Source organism: Saimiri boliviensis, chromosome 1, assembly GCF_048565385.1.
Source record: "Saimiri boliviensis isolate mSaiBol1 chromosome 1, mSaiBol1.pri, whole genome shotgun sequence".
Taxonomy (NCBI): domain Eukaryota; kingdom Metazoa; phylum Chordata; class Mammalia; order Primates; family Cebidae; genus Saimiri; species Saimiri boliviensis.
The window spans coordinates 292,772,380-292,793,594 of record NC_133449.1 but is presented as its reverse complement, the minus strand read 5'-3'; the positions used below and the strand labels follow the sequence as shown (position 1 = coordinate 292,793,594).

Here is a 21,215-nt window from a genome sequence, read left to right as displayed (position 1 = left end):
AAAGCTCAGCATACACATGGGAAAGAACCCCCAATTTGGGTTGTGCTGCAGCTTCATTGAGAGTTACTTCTGATAATGCCCTCCTGTGCCTCCCAGAGGATTCACCAAGTCTGATGAAAACCTTACCGCACCTGCCCAATAGTGTCTGCATCTGGGACCTTCGTAGGTCCTCCTCCTATCTGAAGCTTTGAGATGGGTCCGGTTGAATTCTCACAAGAATAAGCCTCCTGCAGGGCACTTCAGAGTCTCCAGGAGCCTAGCACAGCACAGAGGTCCCTGGGTCTCTCATTCCTTAGCAATTGCTCAGTGCAGCCAACCCAGCTGTGTAGGCACCAGAGCAGCCCAGTGCTGCTGTCAATGAAGCTTACATCACAATTAAAGTATGCCAGGAAAAGAGGATGACTGGCACAACGAAAAGGGATGCCACACATGAGCTAAGATAGATCCAAAGCTAAAACTGCCGGGAACTCAGTCTGGCCGGAATGAGAGTAAGCGTGAGGTTGACGGTGCTGGCAGCAGGGTTGGCACGTACCTTTCCTCGCGGTTCTGTCCCACGCACACCCGGCCCCCGTGCCTGGGAGTGGGGTTGCTGCAGGAGCGCTGCCGCACCTGGAAGCCGATCCCACAGGTAGTGCTGCAGGGAGACCACGAGGTCCAAGGAGTCCAGCCTCCATTCCTGAGGAAGGGGAAGCAATGCAATCACAGGTCAGGTGGGCTCGGAGTCCGAGCCCTGTCTGCACCCACGGCTAAGCGCCTATGTTCCCAGGAGGATCCTGCCTGGGGCTGCTGGCCAGAGGGAACGCCAGTCATGGGCTGAATGGACTGCACCCTGTGAATCTCAATTCCTGTGTCTGCAGCCCCCAGGCATTTATAGTCAAGATAAGAAATTTGGGAATAAAGTTTTTAGTGCACTACAAATAATGAACTACATGAGAAACTACCAAGAAACTTGAGTTATGAAAATATTAAACTGATAAAGAATAAGGTTATTTCACTGAAAAGCATTTAGAAATGAATCCCTACTTCTCTAGAGTTTCTGACTTGTTGGACTTGTATTATATCATTTATAATCTATGAAAACTGCACACTTAAAAAAAATGTTTATCTAAAACTGCCTAACATGGTTTCTTTTAAAATCTATTAATATCAGTGAAAACCAATAACTCTCCTGAGTGCATTCATATTGATAAAGAGTGTTGTATTGTTAGAACAATGTTCAAAGCCTAAAACAAACTTTATTAAAAATTTTAAAAGGACATTTAAATTCAGATTCTTGGATATCTTTTAACAATTTGACAGAGACATAAAGAGTGCAGATAAGAAGTGCAAATTGCATATAACTAACTATGAATTTATGATATTACATGCATAGAATAATGTAGATATATAAAAATATAAAATGAAAATTAAATAAACCAATTTTTATATTTTAAAAAATTCTATTGACAGCCCTAGAAATGTTTTAGTATTATATTTTTTCCTTAAAATGACTGTATTTAGACTGCTTATAACTGAAGTATCCCCCCTTAACAGTTTGTCCCTGCTATCAAAAATATACATAGGTTTTTAAAAATTTTATGTGTGAAAATACATATTAAATCCAGATTCCAAACTTTCACATAGATGGTCTACTTCGTGCCAATTTTTTTTTACTTCTGCAACCACATATGCATTTCTTTGGATATTTGTCACCTTTTGGCCATAAGATTTACATTTCCTTTGAAAAAATACTAGCTCACATTAATTCTAATTTTTACTTTCTGTATTTCCATTGAGAACATGAAGCTCTACAACTATGCCACTGAAGGTCCTGGTATAAATAGTGCATTGAATATATAGTAGTAAAAATAATTTCAAATAAAAATTCTTGTGAGAAAATTCTTAAGATATTTCATATTTTCCTGCTTTATTTACTGAAACCTAATAATTTAATAAAATATGTAGTAATCGTTTTATGTATAACAAAGCTGTTTTATAATAATTTAACCAAAATTATCACACAATATTCCCACATTTCTCAAACTAGCTAGTATCTTAAACCCTGCTAGCTACAGTCTTAAAAATTATCCATGTTATTCACTGAATTACAGTAAAAATTTTAAATAGGAGTTTTAGTATACATAAATGACATTTAACTTGCAAAATTTCATTATATATGAAAAAAGTTGTTAGATAATGCAGAAAATTGAGCTTTTAAAATCATTTGAAAACTCTTTTTAAATCTTTTAGCAAATGTAGAATTTTATGACATATTCTATTTACAATATATGGAACATGTTTGTTTATAGGTTAGTAAGTAAATTAAATTATATATAATAGGAAAATAATACATGAGGAAAGAAGTGAATGCAGCTTTACATGTATATGTGTATTATCCAGATCTGAGTTTCCATATTTGTAAATGCTATTTAGAAGTAGACATAGTTACCAAAACAGTCACACAAAGTAAACAGAGATCAAGAGGGAAATCACTGTTATGATTATTAGTGCAAAGCAATCCACTTATGCCTCATTCAAACTAGTTCAGTTACTAGATTTTTATCTTAAAATAACTACTAGCTACACTGCAGCTTTGCTTAGAAAATGACTTTCCAACTAATGCAAGAACTGAAGACACATCAATAAGTTATAGCAATGCATATGATACTCTTCTTTTTCCATTAAACAATATGAGAAAAGAGTGTTAGCTACTTATTGTAATCTTCAAACAACAGCAGTTTGATTGCTTTTGTAAGTTTCTGCCAGGCATCCATGGAAATAATTTCGTTTTACAGGAAGTATAGGATACATAATACAATGTTGATATGCCTGTGTTCTCTGTAATACAAAAGAAAACTCCTAATCTCTGTGGCCCTGATTTGCTCCATTCAAATGGTGGTGAGAAAAATGGGAGCAGAGGGCAAAGTTCGCCTTTTGCTTCTGCACTTTCCTTTCCCAGTCGGCTTCCTCTTAGGTGCACACAGCTCCATGGCCTGGGCTCTCCTACGATTGGATCACCCAGTCTGACTTCCACTGTTAGTCACTTCATAAACAATTGTCCCAGAGTTTTTTATTTTTGTTTTTTTCATTTTAAATGGGCTTATGGAAGGCAGATCACATCTTTAAAAAATAGTGCAAATTAATGAACAAGTGACAAAGGAGCATGAAGACTGATGTCAGAGTGTTCCTGATACTTGCTTTAAAATGTCTCTGCGGTGAAGGTGCTATAGGTGCAGGGGATGGAGCACAAACAGAACAGAGTTATAAAAAAATCAAGCCAACACCACCACAATAAGTAGAAGCAACAGGAAAGCCATTCAATAGGTTACGTTCTTTCAGCTGCTCTCTTGATTACCCAGGGCCTAATGTTAGCTGAGGTGAGGTGCTCTGAGCTCCAATACATTACAGAGTAGACCAAGTTGATCAAGGACTTGGGTTATTCTATCTCCTAATCTAGCGTTATTATTCTACCACCAACAGACTATTAGTCCATATATTCCAGGAAAAGATTCTTAAATAACATGGATGTTTTCCTTAAACAAGCCAATCTTATTGTTTAAATTATAAATATGTTTTCTATTCTAATGAAGAGTATGTAAGTATAGGTCTGTAATCCAATTTATAGTTTAGAATTTCCTTCCAAAGATCATGTAATGTTTAAGCAGTGAATGTCCCTGGTGTTTCACCACAGTTCTCTCCAAAAGGGAGTTATATTATGAATGATGTTCCAAATGCCTCAAGAATCTGAGTTTAGTACATAGCAGTACAACTGGCATGTTCTGGGGGGCACACCTGGAACAGTTGGCGATCTCCATGCTGGGGCCCTCACACTGCCAGCCCCCACACTGTGGGGCTGGGCTGTCGCATGAGCGGGTCCGACACAGGCAGGAACCCATGGTGCTGCCATCTGTGTGCGTGCAAGGTGTCCACGGAGACCACATGCCAAAGGCTCCATCCATGGTGAGATTCCTGGTCTGGGAAGCAAAACAAAGTAGGGGTGTCAGAAAGGGTTAAAGTCTAACATATAATAGAGTAAAAAAAAATATCCATCATAAGACAAGCAAAACTTCTTTAGAATTTCTTTTTGTAATTGTTATAACTAGAAAAAGATTGCATAAGGGAGGAAGCATTCAGAGTAAAGCAGCAAAGGTCAGTGCTGGAGATGGTGAGGAAGAAGCGGGGAGGGAGGCCTGGGGAAAGTGGAGACAGAAAATTAGAAGAAAAGAAAAAGGAGAAAGATGAAGAAGGAGAAGGGAGAGAAGGAAAACAAGGAGAAGGAAAAGGAGGAGAAAAAGGAGGAGGAGGATGGCAGAAGGATGGCGGAGAAGAGAGGTGACTTGGCAATCAGGTTACAGGCAAATTGTCCACCAATGCGGAAAACCCAAAAACCAAGAGAAACTGGAGTGAAAAATCACAGCTGTATAACACCACTGCATGCTTCTGTGTCTTTAAAGAATGAAAGCTTAGTCACATTTACCACGAGACTTGGTTTGGCTTTCAAACTGAAAGCATTCAATTCAAAACATATTTAAACAGTATCTATTGAGCAGCTACAGTACTTCTTTCTTAGGCATATCCCAGTCAAACCTGTGCTCTAATCGACTCTAAGAGCTTATGAGTCAGTGAGGACCAGCTTAGACACATAAGTGTTGCCCTGTGTAGAATCCAATGCTGGATTCAAAAACAGGGGCTATGGGAGCAGAGGACAGGACATACAACAGGCGCACAGGTTCTCGGAAGAGCAACAAGGGGCCTGTTTTGATTCTTAAAGAATGAAGAAAGAGCCAAGTAGAGGGGCTGGCAAGGGCTGGCAAGGCTGAGGGCAGAGGAATGAGGCTGCCAAATGGGAGGGGCACCAGGGCGTTCCCTGTCAGTGTAGGGTGAGCTGGTGATTCGGGGAAGCAACACCAAGGACTGAGGAGGAGCCCAGGGCAGGGTCCTCATGGGGAGTGGCCAGGGACCCCCCTGAGCTTGCTGGTGTGGCACCTCTGAGGGCACTCAAGGGGAGGGCATGGCATCGCTGGCACATGCATGACCAGCTCTGGTGTGGCGGAGGCACCGGCGTGTACCTGGCTCACTGAAGAAGGGGCAGCTTCCTGCCAAATCTGATAAGCACATCTGCTCAGGGGGTGGCAGTGCTGCTGGAGGAGACTCAAAGGACACAGCCTAGATCACCTGCCCAGAAACCAGCAAAGGAACCTCTCCTCAGAAAGGCAGTAGGAAGAAGCCTAAGTCTAAGTCTCCTGCTTTGTTGTTGCTGTTGTTGTTTTGAGACAGAGTCGCCCAGGCCGGAGTGCGGTGGTATGATCTAGGCTCACTGCAACCTCTGCCTCCTGGATTCAAGCAATTCTCATGCCTCAGCGTCCCAAGTAGCTGGGAACAGAGACACATGCCACCACAACAGCTAATTTTTGTATTTTTAGTAGAGACAGGTTTCACCATGTTGGCCAGGCTTGTCTCGAACTCCCTGCCTCAAATGATCTGCTGTCCTTGGCCTCTCAAAGTGTTGGCATTACAGGCATGAGCCATCATGCACAGTCTCCAAACGTCCTAATTTTAATATGGAAACTTAAGCATACCTTAGAAAATTCGACCAAGGAAGGGCTTTGGTGATGAGTGAACTGCATGCTTTCACCTTGCCCTCTGCAGCCGGCTGCACCCCACCTCCTCCACCAGAGTTCTGTTCCAGAGCCATCCACTACCTTCAGAAAGGCTCGTCCTCACAAGAAGCAACTCCAGGGATGAGACAGTTCATTCTCTGAGCTACACACTACACCCATACTTCACCATTTCAAAATAATGCTGACACCGTATTTTGTGGGTATAAATATGGACAAACTTTACTTTTGATTTGTCATTGCCTCCAAATACAAGAGGAACTAAACATGAAAAGCATTCATTTTTTTCTGACATGACTGGTTGGCCAAATCCAATTGCTATAATTATGACTCTATCCCTCTTTTCTTTTCTTTCTTTTTTTTTTTACATACAAATGTTTATAGCAGGATTATTCATAATAGCCAAAATACAAAACAAACCCATAATGGTCATAAACTGATTAGTGGTTGAATAAAAACTGGTATAGTCACACAATGGAATATCATTCAGAAACAAACACTGAAGCATATATATACAGCAATATGGATGAACCTTGAATTTATTATGCTAAATGAAAGAAGCCATTCACAAAAGACCAACTATTATCTTTTTTTTTTTATTATTGCACTTTAGGTTTTGGGGTACATGTGAAGAACATGCAAGATTGTTGCATAGGTACACACATGGCAGCGTGGTTTGCTGCCTTCTATCCCCTCACCTGTATCTGTCATTTCTCCCCATGCTATCTATTCCCACCTCCCCACCCCCTGTCCCTCCCCCATTTCCCCCCAACGGACCCCAGTGTGTAGTGCTCCCCTCCCTGTGTCCATGTGTTCTCAATGTTCAACACCCGCCTATATGAGTGAGAACATGTGGTGTTTGATTTTCTGCTCTTGTGTCAGTTTGCTGAGAATGATGGTTTCCAGGTTCATCCATGTCCCTACAAAGGATACGAACTCATCGTTTTTGATGGCTGCGTAATATTCCATGGTGTATATGTACCACATTTTCCCTATCCAGTCTATCATCGATGGGCATTTGGGTTGGTTCCAGGTCTTTGCTATTGTAAACAGTGCTGCAATGAACATTCGTGTGCATGTGTCCCTATAGCAGAATGATTTATAATCCTTTGGATATATACCCAGTAATGATGGGATTGCTGGGTCAAACGGGATTTCTATTTTTAGGTCATTGAGGAATCGCCACACTGTCTTCCACAATGGTTGAATTAATTTACATTCCCACCAACAGTGTAAAAGTGTTCCTATTTCTCCACATCTTCTCCAGCATCTGTTGTTTCCAGATTTTTTTAATGATCGCCATTCTAACTGGTGTGAGATGGTATCTCAATGTGGTTTTGATTTGCATTTCTCTAATGACCAGTGATGATGAGCATTTTTTCATGGTTGTTGGCCTCCTGTATGTCTTCTTTTGTAAAGTGTCTGTTCATATCATTCGCCCATTTTTGAATGGGCTTGTTTGTTTTTTTCTTGTAGATCTGTTTTAGTTCTTTGTAAATTCTGGATATCAGCCCCTTGACAGGTGGGTAGACTGCAAAAATTTTTTCCCATTCTGTTGGTTGCCGATTCACTCTACTGACTGTTTCTTTTGCCGTGCAGAAGCTGTGGAGTTTGATTAGGTCCCATTTGTCTATTTTGGCTTTTGTTGCCATTGCTTTCGGCGCTTTGGTCATAAAGTCCTTGCCTACGCCTATGTCCTGAAAGGTTTTGCCTAGATTTTCTTCTAAGGTTTTTATGGTGTTAGGTCTGATGTTTAAGTCTTTAATCCATCTGGAGTTAATTTTGGTGTAAGGTGTCAGGAAGGGGTCCAGTTTCTGCTTTCTGCACATGGCTAGCCAGTTTTCCCAACACCATTTATTAAACGGGGAATTCTTTAATTGCTTGTTTTTGTCAGGTTTGTCGAAGATCAGATGGTTGTGGGTATGTTGTATTTCCTCTGAGGCCTCTGTTCTGTTCCATTGGTCTATATCTCTGTTTTGGTACCAGTACCATGCTGTTTTGATTACTGTAGCCTTGTAGTATAGTTTGAAGTCTGGTAGTGTGATGCCTCCTGCTTTGTTCTTTTTGCTTAGAATTGACTTGGCTATGCGGGCTCTATTTTGGTTCCATATGAAGTTTAAGGTGTTTTTTTTTTCCAGTTCTGTGAAGAAGGTCATTGGTAGCTTGATGGGAATAGCATTGAATTTGTAAATTACTTTGGACAGTATGGCTATTTTCATGATGTTGATTCTTCCTAAGCATGAACATGGAATGTTTCTCCATCTGTTTGTGTCCTCTCTTATTTCGTCGAGCAGTGGCTTGTAGTTCTCCTTGAAGAGGTCCTTTACGTCCCTTGTTAGTTGTATTCCTAGGTATTTTATTCTCTTTGTAGCAATTGTGAATGGCAGTTCATTTTTGATTTGGCTCTCTTTAAGTCTGTTACTGGTGTATAGGAATGCTTTTGATTTTTGAACATTGATTTTGTATCCTGAGACTTTGCTGAAGTTGCTTATCAGTTTCAGGAGATTTTGGGCTGAGACGATGGGGTCTTCTAGGTATACAATCATGTCATCTGCAAATAGAGACGCTTTGATTTTATCCTTTCCAATTTGGATACCCTTTATTTCTTTTTCTTGCCTGATTGCTCTGGCTAGAACTTCCAGTACTATATTGAATAGGAGTGGTGAGAGAGGGCATCCTTGTCTAGTGCCAGATTTCAAAGGGAACGCTCCCAGTTTTTGCCCATTCAGTATGATATTGGCTGTTGGTTTGTTGTAAATAGTTTTTATTGTTTTGAGATATGTTCTGTCGATACCTAGTTTATTGAGGGTTTTTAGCATAAAGGGCTGTTGAATTTTGTCAAAGGCCTTCTCTACATCAATTGAGATAATCATGTGGTTTTTGTCTTTGGTTCTGTTTATGTGGGGAATTACGTTTATGGACTTGCATATGTTGAACCAGCCTTGCATCCCCAGGATGAATCCTACTTGATCATGGTGGATGAGCTTTTGGATATGCTGTTGCAATTGGTTTGCCAGTATTTTATTGAAGATTTTTGCATCTATGTTCTTCATGGATATTGGCCTGAAGTTTTCTTTTCTTGTTGAGTCTCTGCCAGGTTTTGGTATCAGGATGATGTTTGTCTCATAAAATGATTTGGGAAGGATTCCCTCTTTTGGATTGTCTGGAATAGTTTCAGAAGGAATGGTATCAGCTCCTCTTTGTATGTCTGGTAGAATTCAGCTGTGAACCCATCTGGGCCTGGGCTTTTTTTGGATGGTAGGCTCTTTATTGCTGCCTCAACATCAGACCTTGTTATTGGTCTATTCAGGGTTTTGGCTTCTTCCGGGTTTAGGCTTGGGAGGATGCAGGTGTCCAGGGATTTATCAATTTCTTCCAGGTTTACTAGTTTATGTGCATAGAGTTATTTCTAATAATCTCTGATGATGGTTTGGATTTCTGTGGAATCTGTGGTGATATCCCCTTTATCATTTTTTATTGCATCAATTTGGTTATTCTCTCTTTTCTTTTTAATTAATCTGGCTAGTGGTCTGTCTATTTTGTTGATCTTTTCAAAAAACCAGCTCCTGGATTTATTGATTTTTTGAAGAGTTTTTTGTGTCTCTATTTACTTCAGTTCTGCTCTGATCTTAGTTATTTCCTGTCTTCTGCTAGGTTTTGAGTTTTTTTGATCTTGCTCCTCTAGCTCTTTCAATTTTGATGATAGGGTGTCAATTTTAGATCTCTCCTTTCTTCTCATGTGGACATTCATTGCTATATATTTTCCTCTAGAGACTGCTTAAATGTGTCCCAGAGATTCTGGTATGTTGTGTCTTCGTTCTCATTGGTTTTGAAGAACATCTTTATTTCTGCCTTCATTTCATTGTTTATCCAGTCAACATTCAAGAGCAAGTTGTTCAGTTTCCATGAAGCTGTGTGGTTCTGAGTTAGTTTCTGCATTCTGAGTTCTAACTCGATTGCACTGTGGTCTGAGAGACTGTTTGTTATGATTTCCGTTCTTTTGTATTTGCTGAGGAGTGATTTATTGCCAATTATGTGGTCGATTTTAGAGTAGGTGTGATGTGGTGCTGAGAAGAATGTATATTCTGTGGATTTGGGGTGGAGAGTTCTGTAAATATCTGTTAGGTTTGCCTGTTCCATGTCTGAGTTCAGGTCCTGGATATCCTTGTTGATTTTCTGTCTGGTTGATCTTTCTAATATTGACAATGGGGTGTTAAAGTCTCCCACTATTATTGTGTGGGAGTCTAAGTCTCTTTGTAAGTCATTAAGAACTTGCCTTATGTATCTGGGTGCTCCTTTATTGGATGCATATATATTTAGGATCGTTAGCTCTTCTTGTTGCAGTGATCCTTTTACCATTATGTAATGTCCTTCTTTGTCTCTTTTGATCTTTGTTGCTTTAAAGTGTATTTTATCAGAGATGAGAATTGCAAGACCAACTATTATCTAATGTCATTCATGAAAGATCACATACTATAGGATTCTATTTCAGCATAACTGCATATTATAGGAAAATGTCCAGAAAAGGCAAATCTATAGAGACAGAAGTAGATTAGTCGTTGTCTAGGCTTGGTAAATGATGGAAGACTGGCTAAGGAGTTGCAGGGTTTGGGGGTGCTAGTGAAAAAAATTAAAAATTGTGTTGATGGTGTACAATTCTGTGAATACACTGAAAACCAATGAATAGTAGACTTTATAGCTGGGAGAAACTACGCCCTCCTGAGGCAAGCCAATTTGTAGCTAAGCAAAAGGACTCTATCCCTCTTTTCTAATCAACCCTCTAAATTTTCTATCCATTAAGGTGGATGAGATTGAGAATATCCCCCATGCCTGGCTATCTATATAAGAAACTATGGATAAAGGGATGGAATGGAGCTGCACTATCTGGAATTCTTTTCTTTTTTTTTTTTTTTTCTTTTTTTTTTATTGCATTTTAGGTTTTGGGGTACATGTGATGAACATGCAAGATTGTTGCATAGGTACACACATGGCAGTGTGCTTTGCTGCCTTCCGTCCCCTCACCTGTATCTGTCATTTCTCCCCATGCTATCTCTTCCCACCTCCCCACCCCCCGCCCCTCCCCCATTTCCCCCCAACAGACCCCAGTGTGTAGTGCTCCCCTCCCTGTGTCCATGTGTTCTCATTGTTCAACACCCACCTATGAGCGAGAATATACGGTGTTTGATTTTCTGCTCTTGTGTCAGTTTGCTGAGAATGATGGTTTCCAGGTTCATCCATGTCCCTATAAAGGACGTGAACTCATCGTTTTTGATGGCTGCATAATATTCCATGGTGTATATGTACCACATTTTCCCTATCCAGTCTATCATCGTTGGGCATTTGGGTTGGTTCCAGGTCTTTGCTATTGTAAACAGTGCTGCAATGAACATTCGTGTGCACGTGTCCTTGTAGTAGAATGATTTATAATCCTTTGGATATATACCCAGTAATGGGATTGCCGGGTCAAATGGGATTTCTATTTTTAGGTCCTTGAGGAATCGCCACACTGTCTTCCACAATGGTTGAATTAATTTACATTCCCACCAACAGTGTAAAAGTGTTCCTATTTCTCCACATCCTCTCCAGCATCTGTTGTTTCCCGATTTTTTAATGATCGCCATTCTAACTGAAAGATTTACTTTAAGTTCTGGGATACATGTGTAGAACATGCAGGTTTGTTACATAGGTATACATATGCCATGGTGGTTTGCTGCACCTATCAACCCATCATCTGGGCTTTAAACTCCACATGCATTAGATATTTGTCCTAATGGTCTTCTTCCCCTTTCCCCCACCCTTTGACAGGTCCCGGTGTGTGATGTTCCCCTCCCTGTGCCCATGTGTTCTCATTGTTCAACTCCCAATCATGAGTGGGAACCTGCAGTATTTATTTTTCTCTTCAAGCAATTCTAAGTGATACACTGGATCCTATCCAAAAGGAAAATATCCCAATTTCCAAGGTTGCAGTGACCCACTTGTTGGCCAAGATGTAAAGACAGCACTGGCCGGGCGCGGTGGCTCAAGCCTGTAATCCCAGCACTTTGGGAGGCCGAGGCGGGTGGATTACGAGGTCAAGAGATTGAGACCATCCTGGTCAACATGGTGAAACCGCGTCTCTACTAAAAATACAAAAAATTAGCTGGGCATGGTGGCGTGTGCCTGTAATCCCAGCTACTCAGGAAGCTGAGGCAGGAGAATTGCCTGAACCCAGGAGGCGGAGGTTGTGGTGAGCCGAGATCGCGCCATTGCACTCCAGCCTGGATAACAAGAGCAAAACTCAGTCTCAAAAAAAAAAAAAAAAAAAAAGAAAAAGAAAAAAAAAAAAAAAAAGACAGCACCTACTCTGATCGTAGGGTTCCCAGAAGACTATAGTGTTTTCTTGGAGAACCAAGCCTTGCATGGCAATGTGACTCAAGCCACTAACTTAGCAGATTCTGTTGTTAAAGAGGCAAAGCCCCTGACATTTGGGATTTTCAACTTTCTCCCTTCAACCATTTATTAGCCCTTCCTCTTGTTTCCCACCATAGGACTCCTGTTCATGGAGCCAGCCTCAAGCAATAACAGCGGTCAGACAGAATATTTGCATAATAGTTGCACAATATATATGTCCATACTATTTTGACTCTTCACAGTGTGGGCTCAGTTAAGAAACCTAGCGATGCTGAAGTCCCCAGGGGAACACCACCATGGGGAATTGTGATCATCCTACTCCTGTAGGTGGGTGGGAAGACAGGGTTACTGAAGTCATCCTTAGTTGAGGGGGTTAAGGGAGTGATACCCCTGTCTCATTCCTCCTGCCCATGCCTCTCATTACCTGAGCCCAAGACCACAAGACAACAAGGGAGAGGAGATTGGACATTGGGTGTGAAGAAAGTCAGATCCTTGGGGCAGAGAGTGGGTGGGGAGGGAGACTATTTGAGAGGCTCTGTGGGACATTTGGTGATCCCTTTGCCTCACTTCTCTATGAAGGTGTAACAGCTCCACAAGTTCATCTTGCTCTCTTCTCAGAAAGCTGAATGCACTGGAAACCACAGGAATGACAGCAAAGAAAGAGGTGAATTATTACAGGGCCAGGCAAATGAGGAAAACAGAGACTCCTCAAACCTGGCTCCCTGAGAATCAGAGGTTTTTGAAGGTACATTGGCAAGCGAGGGCTGGGGAACTGAAAGAGCTGGTGAAATTGCAGGGGTGTTAAAACTGCCTTCAGGTAGCGAGTCTGTTCCTGGAAGGGGGTCTCAGGACTAGTGGGCGGCTTTTGGTCAGCTGAAGTGCTAAATCTAAAAACTTTCTCAAAGACCACTTCTTAGGTTTCACAACTGCAATGTTATCTATTGGGGTAGAGAAGTTATAAATCTTGTGACCCCTGGTTACATGACACTGCAGTAAACAGCTTAAAGAAAAGCAGACTAGCCGGGCACGGTGGCTCAAGCCTGTAATCCTAGCACTTTGGGAGGCCGAGGCGGGTGAATCACGAGGTCAAGAGATTGAGACCATCCTGGTCAACATGGTGAAACGCCGTCTCTACTAAAAATACAAAAAATTAGCTGGGCATGGTGGCGCGTGCCTGTAATCCCAGCTACTCAGGAAGCTGAGGCAGGAGAATTGCCTGAACCCAGGAGGTGGAGGTTGCGGTGAGCCGAGATCACGCCATTGCACTCCAGCCTGGGCAACAAGAGTGAAACTCCGTCTCAAAAAAAAAAAAAAAAAAAAAAAAAAAAAAAAAAAAAAAGAAAAGCAGACTAAGTGACGGCAGGTCATTCATTGTTTACGCCTATTTTTTTAGCAAAGTTCAAGCCCTTACCAATTTGAATACAGTTTCTATCTCTGAGTAAGAAGACAGGGAGGTCAGTTTTCCTTGCCTCAAATTTTAACCGTAAACTAAATTCCTCTCATAGTTATCTTGGCGTTGGCCTCTGTGTTATTATAAGCAAAAATAAAATTAAAATAAAATAATAAAATGATTTAGCCTGCAATGTTAGAAGAAGATGGGATCAGTCATGCTAGATTCTCTCATCACTTCTAATTCTGCAAAGGTTGTTTCAAAAGTGTGTAGGTTAGGATGCTGTGGAGGTCAAAGCAGTCCTATCCTGGATACTAATCCACTATGTTGACTTCTGATTACCCCCAGTTCTGGGAATACATCTAAGATTTCCAGTTATCGTTCTTTGTGTAAGAGCATGTACTTACTGCAAACTCTGCCCTTTAGCAAATTCTTAGGCATTCCCTGTGAAGCACGTATACCCTTTCCCTATGGCACATAAGCCTTGGGAATAATGGCACAGAGATCTACCTGTCCTGACGCTGCCCAAGAGCGTATTTCTTCTAAGTTCCCAGTAATATCACCTATACCAACAAACTGAATTTGTCTGCCTCGCTCTTTGGATTCTTGGGTCCCTGTGTTTGGGGCTTCATTTGCACATACGTCCCTTTCATGAAACAGATACATTTGTGATTTTTTTAAAAAGGATTATAAATTCCCCCAATATTAATCAGAAACATTTAATATGGCAGAATTGGGATAGATTAGAGAATCTGAGGCAAAGAAGAGTCTTTCCAAGCCCTTTGGTCTCCATTTTCTCATCTAAAATAAAAAGGAAATAAGGAAATGAGCAGGGATTCTTAGGACCTCCTTAGCTCTCAGATGTCGTGAGGAAATCCTAAACTCACGGTAACATAGACTATAGATCTAAGACTGTGAGGCAAGACGGAAATACAATTATGATGGCGACAACCGAATGAAGATGGAAACAGAAATCACTCAGAGTTCCAGTCCACGTGCTTCCTAAAATAATCTCCTTTCCTGGAGGGAACCTGAGAATTTCCATTTTTCCAACGAGGCTAAGGTAGGGATGCTAGCCAAGGTAAATGGATTTTTTATGAAGAACGTACTTTGAAAACAAAGGGGATTTGCATTCATTATGGGGATTATTCCTCACCACTATGAATGAGGTGGAACAGAGGGAGTAGGACTCTATGGTGCATTGAGCTGGCACCAACAGCCATGCCTTTGAACCTCAAACAGGGCATATCAGAGGCCAGGGTTGAATCCTGACTAGGCTATAAGCCAATCATGGCAACCCCCTCAGCTGGGCCAGTGCTGGATCTAGAAACTGACACATGACCCAATTCTGGCCAATGAGAATCAAGAGGGCACTGTAAGAGGTTTCCAGAAACTATTTTCTTCCAAATGAAGAGGAAAAAAACTCTCTCTGCTCCTTCTCTTTCTTCCTGCTTTGGACATGGTTATGTGTGAATATGATGCTTGGCAATCCTGCTGCCATCTTGCGAGCAAGAGGAGAAGGCCCAGGGAATCAAACACTTGCTCGTCTGCTGTCCTTCCTGAACTGGGTGTCAGAATCAGCCCTGAAAATACGCCCCACCATCCACCACAGGATGAAAATAGTCCTTTATTCGGCCCTATTCACAGGGACTTAAACTACCATTAAACATATGCAGTCTATATGATTTAATCTTTTTATATTATTTTTACAGAAAAATCAAGCTAAGATTCAAATGAGTTTTATAACATCCCAAATATTCCATAGCTAGTTATTTGGAAGATGTTGTTGGAAGCACAGGTATTCCTTTTTCCCACTGCCCCAAAGTTTCTCACATTGACACTATTACATTTGGGCTGGAAAGTTCTTTGTTGTAAGGTCTGCCCTGTGCATGACAGGATATTTAGTGATACCCCTGGCCTTCACCCACTGGATGTCAGTGCCCTACCACCCCCAGATGTGACAACCCCAGATCTCTCCAGACATGGCTAAATGTCCCTGGGGCAACTTTTTTCTGGTTGAGAACCACTGCCTCAGACATCCTTTGTTTGTTTTCTTTTGGTCTAGCATGAGTTAATAGGTTCTTAGGCAAAAAGATGCTATAAACGTTCTCTTTCCAAATATATGAATGGGCAAAAGATGAGCTTATAGAAATAGCACAGGAAAAGAGAGGAAGAACTCGAAATAAGTGATGGCTAGTGAAAGAATGAAGAAGACAGAGGCAAATAAAATAGACCAGAAACAGTAACAAAACACTGAAAAGAAAAGGAACTGCATTGGGCAAATCATCGTGAGAGCACACAGCAGTTGCACTAGGGCAGGATGAGAATGTGAGCTTCAGTCTCTGGTCATGGCTGGAGTAGTTGAAGACTTTAAAGGCAGCATTTTCAATCTGGGACTGCCGTAGTTGGTTCCATTACATTTCAGAACAAGAACTTGCAATCCTTAGAGAAGTACATGGGTCTTTGGGTGCAGGTTCTCTGTGTTGTATTTAAGCACTTGTTCATTTTGATCCTGAGTATATTAGTTTCAGGATCTGCCAAGAAAGCAGATCCATAAATAACAGTGTAAGTTTGTGGCTTTACTTTTTCATATGAATAGGTGTTTTTACATTTTCTTAGGCTTCCTTAAACAGACATCAGACATATATCAGAATAAATTATCTGTACCTGTGCCTTCTAGATTTCTGCAACGTGACTTTTTCTATTAGGGGTATGTGCATTATACTATTCAATATTAAACATTAGACCTTAGTAAGACATATACCATGTAGTGGTAGTTTCCTATATAGCAGACACTGTGCTTTTCAGGTATTAACTCCTTGAATCTTCAATGCATCCCTAGCATGTACAGCTCATTTTACAGATATGAAATGGGCGGACACATGATAAACAAGTTGCTCAAAGTTACTCTGGTTGTAAAAGACCCAAGAATCAAACGACAAGCTACTCCAGAGCCTGTGATCTCAGCCACTTCATTCTGTAAAGTGATTTATAGATCCTTTTTGGTGAGAGTCTCTCAAAAAAATTAGCTTCAAATAAGATTACCCCCAACTCTGTAATAGTAAATTTCCCTTCACCTAGGAAATAGCGAGTTTCCAAGTGCTAGCTAAGGAAGATGCCAATTTTTGTTACCAAGCATCATCTATAATCCTATATTTGATTTGTTCATGTTCATTTCATTCATTTCAACTGACCAAGGATGTAGATACATTTGGTGAATGTGGAGGTCCCTGGAACATGTCCTTAGATTCTTACTGTATGCCAACCATTATTGTCTTATGACTTAATTGAAGTCTTATCCTTTCTATTCAGACATTTTTTCAAAAGTTTAAAAACACCTTTATTTTAAATTTTTCATGTAAATTTTCCCATAGAATGTAACAAAACAGGATGTTGGATATGCTCCTCAGGAAAGCTTGTCTCATGCTAGTATCATACCCAAGCCTATCTCTGCATATGAGCTACACAGGAAACACTGCCTCCAAAAGGAACTAAGCTGAAGCACTCTGCAGCCTCTGATAGGATGGGTAAACTGGGGCAATAGTTATCTAATACTCCTGGGCCCCAGCTCTTCCATCTATAAAATGGAAGCAAAAGTGTCCATCCCTGGGGATCATAGGGAACATTAAATGAGATAATCCATTGAAACTTGTCTCATGTGGCACTGAATACATATTCTAGACACACAAGTAAACCTTAGTTCTCTTTTCTTTCTGTTACATTAAGATTCTATCACAAAATTCAGAAATAATGTCTCACCTGCTCTCTGAGCATTATCTGTTGGCAACGACTATGTCACCCCTGATTTGAGATGTTGAGAGCTTAAAAGGGCATTATATTGAAGATTAGGAATGTCAAAAATATTAAACTTAAATCCTGGTTTCTTTCTCAGTGCAGTTTTAGGACATTTGATAAACCCTTTAGACTGTAGTCTATGGTACTGCCATCTAAAAGAGGGCTCTGGGCTTGATCACTGCTAAAATCCCATTTCATTCTAAAGACACTAACTACACAGTGGCCTAATCCTGTTACTAGGAGACCCTAAGGTGCTTATTTGGTCTTTGTATTTCATTAGTTATTACATGTTATATAGCCCGTTTTGCATTGCTGTAAAGGAATACCTACGGCTGGGTAATTTATAAAGCAAAGAGGTTTATTTTGGCTCACAGTTCTGCAGACAGGCCAAGAAGCATAGTGCTGGCATCTACCTCTGGTGAGAATCCTACAAAGCTTACAATCATGGCAGGAGGTGAAAGGGGAGCAGGTGTGTCACATGGTGAGAGAGAGCGTGAGAGATTCCAAGCTCTTTAAAACAACCAACTCTCATGTAAACATTAGAATGAGAATGCACTCATTACTGCAGAGACAGAATCCAGCCATTCACGAGAGATTTGCCTCCATGACACAAACACCTCCAATGAGGTCCCAACTCCTACACTGGGGATCACATTTCAACATGAAATTTGTGGGGAGTGGACATGCAAACTACATCGCATGATGCATTTTGGAGTAGTGACTCATTATATTATATGGTACTTTGCTCATTATGTATCCACAAAGGTATTCATGCATAAATAAAGCTCAAGTAGAATCCTAAGACTATGCTAGCCTTGTTAAACAACATTACAATTTACGCAGGACATATAAATCAGTCTAGATATGCCAATTTAGATCTTACTGATGCACTTCAAATCTCTTAAACTGAGAGTAATGTTTTGAATCACAATTTTATAAGCAAACAGAACGTTAATCAATATGTCAGTAAACTATTGCCCTGTCATCTGGACTCCAGAAACCCATAAACATTTTTAAATAGGGATCGCTCAGTAGAAAATAAGTCTTCTTTAGGTCCTTAATTCCATAAAAAGGTTTTCTGGGTTACTTTCTAAAATTCAAACTCTCTGAGTAGCAGAGGATCTAAGCCACTGCCATCTTCTGAATGTGCTCCTTCCAAGTCTAGGTGTTGCCAGTGTGATACTACTAAAAAGTGGAACCTTGAACAGGTGATTGGGCCAGGAGGGCTCCTAGCTCATGAATGGATTGGGTACCCTTATAAAGAGGTGTGATAAAGAAAGCTGGCTCTCTCTTGCCCTCCCACCTTCTTCTAGGTGGGACACAGCAAGAAGTCCTTAGACAGAGTCTAAGTAGAGGTACCTTGATCTTAGACTTACCAGCTTCCAAGACTGTGTGAAATAAACTTCTGTCCCATTTAAATCACTCAGCCTTAGGTATTCTGTGGTAGCAATACAAATGGTCTGACAATCATAAATCACAGTCACTGCATGAGGTTTGACTGGAACACCAACTTTGGGAAAGTCAGTGTGCTATGTCATCAGTCCAAGGTTTGTGAAAGTTTACCTGGTAGGGTCACACACAAGGGGGTCTGAGGCTGACTCACCATCATCAACATGCCTGTAATTCTTACTGCACTCAGAGTAGCAGGATCTCCTGTCTTTCATTATGCAGCTTGCACTTTTACATGTGATATAAGATATTTCGTGTCATTCAAAAATCTCTCAGCTTATAAAGCCTAATTTCCTTTGGATACAGATGTATACCTCTATAATCTATACATGTAGATGTAGGTGAAAGTGTTTAATGATTATAAACTTCTCTCTGCATTTTTTTTTTGTATTTTGCTATCTCTAAAATAAACTGGCATCTTACAATCCATGAGAGCATTTTTTGTTGTTGTTATCAACACATAAAGCAGTGGTACACATCACAACTACTGGCATATCAGAAATGATTACATATAATAGATTTCCCCAATAAAAGTAAGCCCTTGTTCCATTTCAGTTAAAAACTAACATGGAAGAAAATAACATTTCAACATCTTTTTTAAAAAATTCCTCTCTAAGTTAATACTGCTCTATATTAATGAAAATAATTTACATCTAGGTCATCTACTTCTAAGAGATAGATTTTTAGAAAGGATTTCTAGAAAGAGATGTATAGTTAGATAATATGAATTTCCCATTTTCAAAACGGTAGCCTTTATAACTCAGAAATATATATGGTTTCCCTTCCTGCGTTTTGCTCAAAATAATTTACTGTCTTGTGTTGCCTTCTTTGTATATGCTTAACTTATTGAGAGTGTAACTTGATATGTGATAAAATACATTGTGTGAGATGACAGGAATAGTTCTGTGTAATGAAATACCCTGTCAGCAGAAGAAACAGACCCCGTAATGAGTGTTTTGCTGACTGAGAGTCAGAGACCACATCTTACCTCTATTTTTGAAAGCAGAGATGGTAAATGAGGCAGGCTTGAGACCATGGCAGGTCCCTGTTACCTTATGACCTTACTTGAGTTTTTAACAAGTAAGGTCAGAAGACAACAAGGACCTCAGGTCCTCTCAGCATTAGGAAATAAATTTAGTGCAACCCTCTCTTCACTTTTTAAATATTAAATTCTTCATTTTTTCTTATTTTTTCCCTTCCTTCCTTCTGACTTTTCTTCCTTCCTTCCTTCCTTCCTTCCTTTCCTTCCTTCCTTCCTTCCCTCCCTCCTTCCCTCCTTCCCTCCTTTCTTCCTTCTCTTTCTTTCTCTCTTTCTTTCTGACAAGTCTTGCTCTGTTACCCAGGCTGGAATGCAGTGGTGATCTGGTTTGACTCTATATCCCCACCTGCCTCTCATCTCAAACTGTAATCCCCACATGTCAAGGGAGGAACCTTGTGGGAGGTGATTGCATCATGGGGATGGTTTCCCTCATGCTGTTTTCCTGATAGTGAGGGAGTTCTCATGAGATCTAATGGTTTAAAAGTGAGTTTCCCCTGAACTCTGTCTCTCCTGCTGATTCCTGAAGAAGCTGCGTGCTTGCTTCCTCTTTACTTTCTGCTGTTCATATAAGTTTCCTGAGGCCTCCCCAGCCACACAGAACTCTAAGTCAATTAAATATCTATCCCTTATAAATAATCCAGTCTAGGTATTTCTTCATAGCAGTGTGAAAACAGACTAATACAAGTGGCATGATCTTGTTCACCACAGCCTCAAAGTCCTAGGCTCAAGCAATCCTCCCGCATCAGCCACCCGAATGGTTGAAACTATGCATATGCACCATCATGCCTAATTAGTTTATTTGACATTTCTGTAGAGTCAGGGCCTCACTATGTTGACCAGGCTGTTCTCAAACTGTTGACCTCAAGTGATCCTCCTGTCTCAGCCTCCTGGAGTGCTGGGTTTACAGGCATGAGCCACAATGCCCAGCCATTTCTCCACTTAATAACTGAAGACATATACAAGACGTGTATTGGTTATAAACCAAGTGCCTGGGTGTGTATTACTAGCCCATGAACTTCAACCCACACATACTAGAGCATGGAGGGAAAGGCCTCTCTGTATTGAGAGTCACTCAGGAACATGTTGCCTGCTGGGAACCTCCCATTAAAGATACTAATAATTATGTAATTAGTATCTCTCAAGATATGCTAAAACAACCCTGGGTCCTAGACAATGGCCTTATTACTTAAAAAACACATCAGTGATAGACTGGATAAAGAAAATGTGGCACATATACACCATGGAATACTATGCAGCCATAAAAAAGAATGCATTCATGTCCTTTGCAGGGACATGGATGAAGCTGGAAACCATCATTCTCAGCAAACTGACACAAAAACAGAAAACCAAACACCACATGTTCTCATTCATAAGTGGGAGTTAACAATGAGAACACATGGACACAGGGACGGGAACATCACACACTGGAGCCTGTCAGGAGGTGAGGAGCTAGGGGAGGAATAACATTAAGAGAAATACCTAATGTAGATGATGGGGTGATGGATGCAGCAAACCACCATTGCAAGTGTATACCTATGTAACAAACATGCATGTT

General features: G+C 40.7%; 1 protein-coding gene across 4 annotated transcripts in view; it reads right to left on the bottom strand.

Annotated features, from left to right (window-relative positions):
* SEMA5A (semaphorin 5A) overlaps positions 1–21,215 on the bottom strand; it is a 505,914-nt gene that overhangs the window by 81,120 nt on the left and 403,579 nt on the right. For all 4 annotated transcript variants that reach the window (XM_074387337.1, XM_003932501.4, XM_074387338.1 and 1 more), the window contains 2 exons: positions 3,772–3,953; positions 533–676 (listed from right to left, as the gene is read on the bottom strand). In XM_074387337.1, coding sequence (XP_074243438.1) covers positions 533–676; positions 3,772–3,953 — 326 coding nt within the window. The remainder of the gene's footprint in view (positions 1–532; positions 677–3,771; positions 3,954–21,215) is intronic.